This window comes from Aegilops tauschii, chromosome 2, assembly GCF_002575655.3.
Source record: "Aegilops tauschii subsp. strangulata cultivar AL8/78 chromosome 2, Aet v6.0, whole genome shotgun sequence".
Lineage (NCBI taxonomy): Eukaryota > Viridiplantae > Streptophyta > Magnoliopsida > Poales > Poaceae > Aegilops > Aegilops tauschii.
In genome coordinates this window covers 387717776-387721153 of record NC_053036.3, presented here as the reverse complement: position 1 = coordinate 387721153, position 3378 = coordinate 387717776, and the positions used below count along the sequence as shown (strand labels likewise).

Genomic DNA, 3378 nt, shown 5'->3' with positions numbered 1-3378 from the left:
ATCAAGACCGAGGCCAAGTGGAACGTACCACAAAAAAGGGGATGAACGCCTGCGGCGACGGGGGGGGGGGGGGAGGGGCGGCGACGGGAACGGACAGGAAAGGGCTGCGGGAGCGCAGCGGCAAGGGCTCGCGGAGCTGACGGCGACGCGAAATGTAGAAATAAGGACCTATTGAGGGCGGCGGTTCCTCGGGCGACGGCGGTTTTGCTCGAGGGAGAGATGCCTCGGCAGAAACTGCAAGAGAGGAGAGGGGATTGTTCTCGGTCTCTCTGCCTGTGAGCGGAGCGGTGGGATCGCTTGGGAGAGACACATAGGAGGCCCGCGTGTGGCAAAGGGTCACATAAAACGGGCCGGCCCAAAAACGGCCCGGCTAAAATAAGACAGACTAAATCAAAACGCACTTGATGCAGTTCTCTATGAAGAACAATGAAGTTCAGACGGTAAAACAAAATAAAATACATGCAGTTCGTAAAAATGTTAAAATAAAAAACAACGCACTTGTTAAGAAAATGCATCCGAAAAAAGTCTATCTTCAAATAAGTGCCACAACGAAAAAAGGGGGGGCCCAACCCCCCTACCCCTCCCGTACCAGGGACTGCAGTAAGTACACGCAAAAACAGATGCGGTACGTAGCTCTAGAAAAATGTAGTGCATTTTGTTACAGGAAGCAGTACGGTATAGCAATCCAGTTCCGGATTACCTACATGAATAAAACACGGTCTAGAACACAGCGAAAAACTCGTAAAATTGCGGAATGCATTGTACTTTTTTCAGGGGCTACAGCAAGGACACGCAAAAAACGGTGAAGTATGCACCTGTAGACAAAATGCGGTTCTCTTTTATAGATGATGCAGTTCAGAATGATAACCAATGCAGTTCAGTTAACACGCAGGATAGATATAAATGTGACAAATGCCCGTTCGCACAGAAAGTGGTGGTTAAAAAAATTACTAACAAAAAAAATAAAACCACGTTAAAAAAACCACGTTCGCATACAACCACCCAATCCGAGCGGTTCCATCGCAACAAGCCCACGATCATAGACGCAACACAAACCCATGATCTGCACAACCGCATCGTGAGCAAGATCGTGCAGTTCATCCGATGCGGCCATCCCACCCCGCGCCCTCCCCTTAAATTCAGACCCCTGTCAAAGGCCTTCTCATCCACAACAACACAAGTATCCATTGCGCTGCCACCAAATCGCTCCATCACATCGATCTCCATAGAAAACACCAAGCCCTACTACCGGCGATGGTGTTCACCGACGAGTACAAGGGCGTGGAGGCCCACGGCAACACCAAGTTGCACGTCATCCACACCAATGACAAGAAGCATATGGCGATCTCCCTCGTGCAGTACGAGCGCCACCTCAGCCTCCAGTGCCACAAGATCGTCGGCATTGATCTCGAGTACAATAACGAGCCTGAAGCGATGCAAAAACCCGCCCTCTGCCAACTCTCCATCGACAAGACTCAGTCGGTGCTGCTCTTCCTACTGAGCGCCGCTAAAAGGTGCACCGTCTTCAACAACTTCCTCGCCGACCCTAGGTACACCTTTGCAGGCTTCTCCATCGACGGCGACAAAACCAGGCTAGAGCGCGTCAATCTGGAGGTCGCCAACTTCGTCGACATCCAGAAGGAGTGGAGGGTGCCCGAGGCAACCAAGGAGTTGGACTCCCTTGGAGACGTCTCCGGCATGCTCATCGACGACTACTACTACAACATGAAGAAGAAGATCACCGATGAAGAACACAAGCGATGGGCCACCCTACCTCTGTCCATGAGGCACATCGAGTACGCGGCAAAGGACGCCTACGCAGCGTACGAGATATGGAACCGCATCACCCTCACCCAGGACAGGCTTCGCCATGCAAAGCTGGAGAAGGAGGAGCCCCCCAAGAAGCGCGCCAGGAGCAGCTGGCGATGGGGAGACGCTAACTGGTGAAGAAGAAGATGGTGCCGGCCAAGAGCCAACAATGCTAGCGTCGTTTTAGAATTATCATCAAATTTGCTTTATGTTGTTTGCTTATGTAACATTTGTTTGCTTGTGATCATTTGCTTTTGCTGAACTTAGTTTGCTTGTCATGCAGAATCGCTTGTAATGATGAACTCTGATTATGTTAGATTGCTTTCTGTTGAACTTAGTTTGCTGATGATGAACTTGTCGTACAGATGCCTGTGATAATTTGCTTTCTGTTGTTTGCTTATGTATCATTAGATTCGAGCAGTGCACGCCCCTAAATTTGAAAAAAGAATACATAAGAGCAAAAACACAAAAAGAAAAATGTGACCTGTATATGTAGTGCGGAATATGTGAACATGCAGCGCAGAAACATAATTAATGTAGTGCACGGATGATTTACTAAGCAATGCACGCCCCTACATTTGAAAAAAATACATAAGAGCAAAAACACGAAAAACAAAATGAGAGCTGTACATTTAGTATAGAATGCGTGCACATGCAGTACAGAACCCTAATCAATGCAGTGCACGGATGATTTACTAAGCAGTGCACGCCCCTACATTGGAAAAAATACATGAGAGAAAATATTAAAAAAATTGACCACCCAGGTGCAGCCGGCCCCAGCCATTCTCGTAGTAGATCTATCCCCGCAGCAGGCGAGTCGTTCTGAGCCATGATGCATGGGGCCGGGCACAATGGGCCCACATGTCAGAGAGCATAGAGCAGCGAGCGCCGTGTATAAGCGCCCAAATAAGTAACCAGAGGAGTTCGATACGGCTACCTCGCCAGCGCTTATAAATAGGTCGGGCGCGCCTTCCGCGGGCGAGGTGGGACTAAACATTAGACCGCACATGCAACGCACCGGGAACCAGCCGTGCTCACAGGCCGACTTGGGCCCAATGCGTCTTCATTCCCCGAACACAGGCCCAACAGACAAAAGAGAGGCCACTGAAAATTAAAAAAAACCCACATACCACTCCACAAACACAGGCCCGACCACGCGTTCCGCGGTTCGTCGTGATATGACAATGCAGACACATGCATGTACGCAGAAGGTCTAGAGCTCACCAACACCGAGTGGTGCAGCATGCTCGGGTGCCTGATGATACCCAATAGGGGTTTTGGCCACCATTTCTTCATCGCCTCACAACCGCAGATCTGCAGGAAAGTTGGGTATGTTTTTCCCCTCACAATTTTCGACATAATCTAGGCTGCAAATCCACATCTGAATATATAGTTCAATCAATTTGTTCAGTAGTGTCAACAAATACAAAACAGAATTTGTATTGTTGTTCAGATTTGTTAGCTATTAAGACTAGATACTTCCACCTATTTTTCTTCAGTACCACACCAGGTATCGACACTATTTAGATCAGAACCCCAACACACGAACAAAAAAGAGGGTCAGTAGAT

General features: G+C 48.8%; 1 protein-coding gene across 1 annotated transcript; it reads left to right on the top strand.

Moving 5' to 3' along the window:
* The first annotated feature begins 1254 nt into the window (after nt 1–1254).
* Nucleotides 1255–1947, top strand: LOC141041058 (uncharacterized). The gene has a single exon (XM_073507170.1). It carries the CDS (start codon nt 1255–1257, stop codon nt 1945–1947), a length of 693 nt encoding a protein of 230 aa, XP_073363271.1.
* The last annotated feature ends 1431 nt before the right edge of the window (nt 1948–3378 follow it).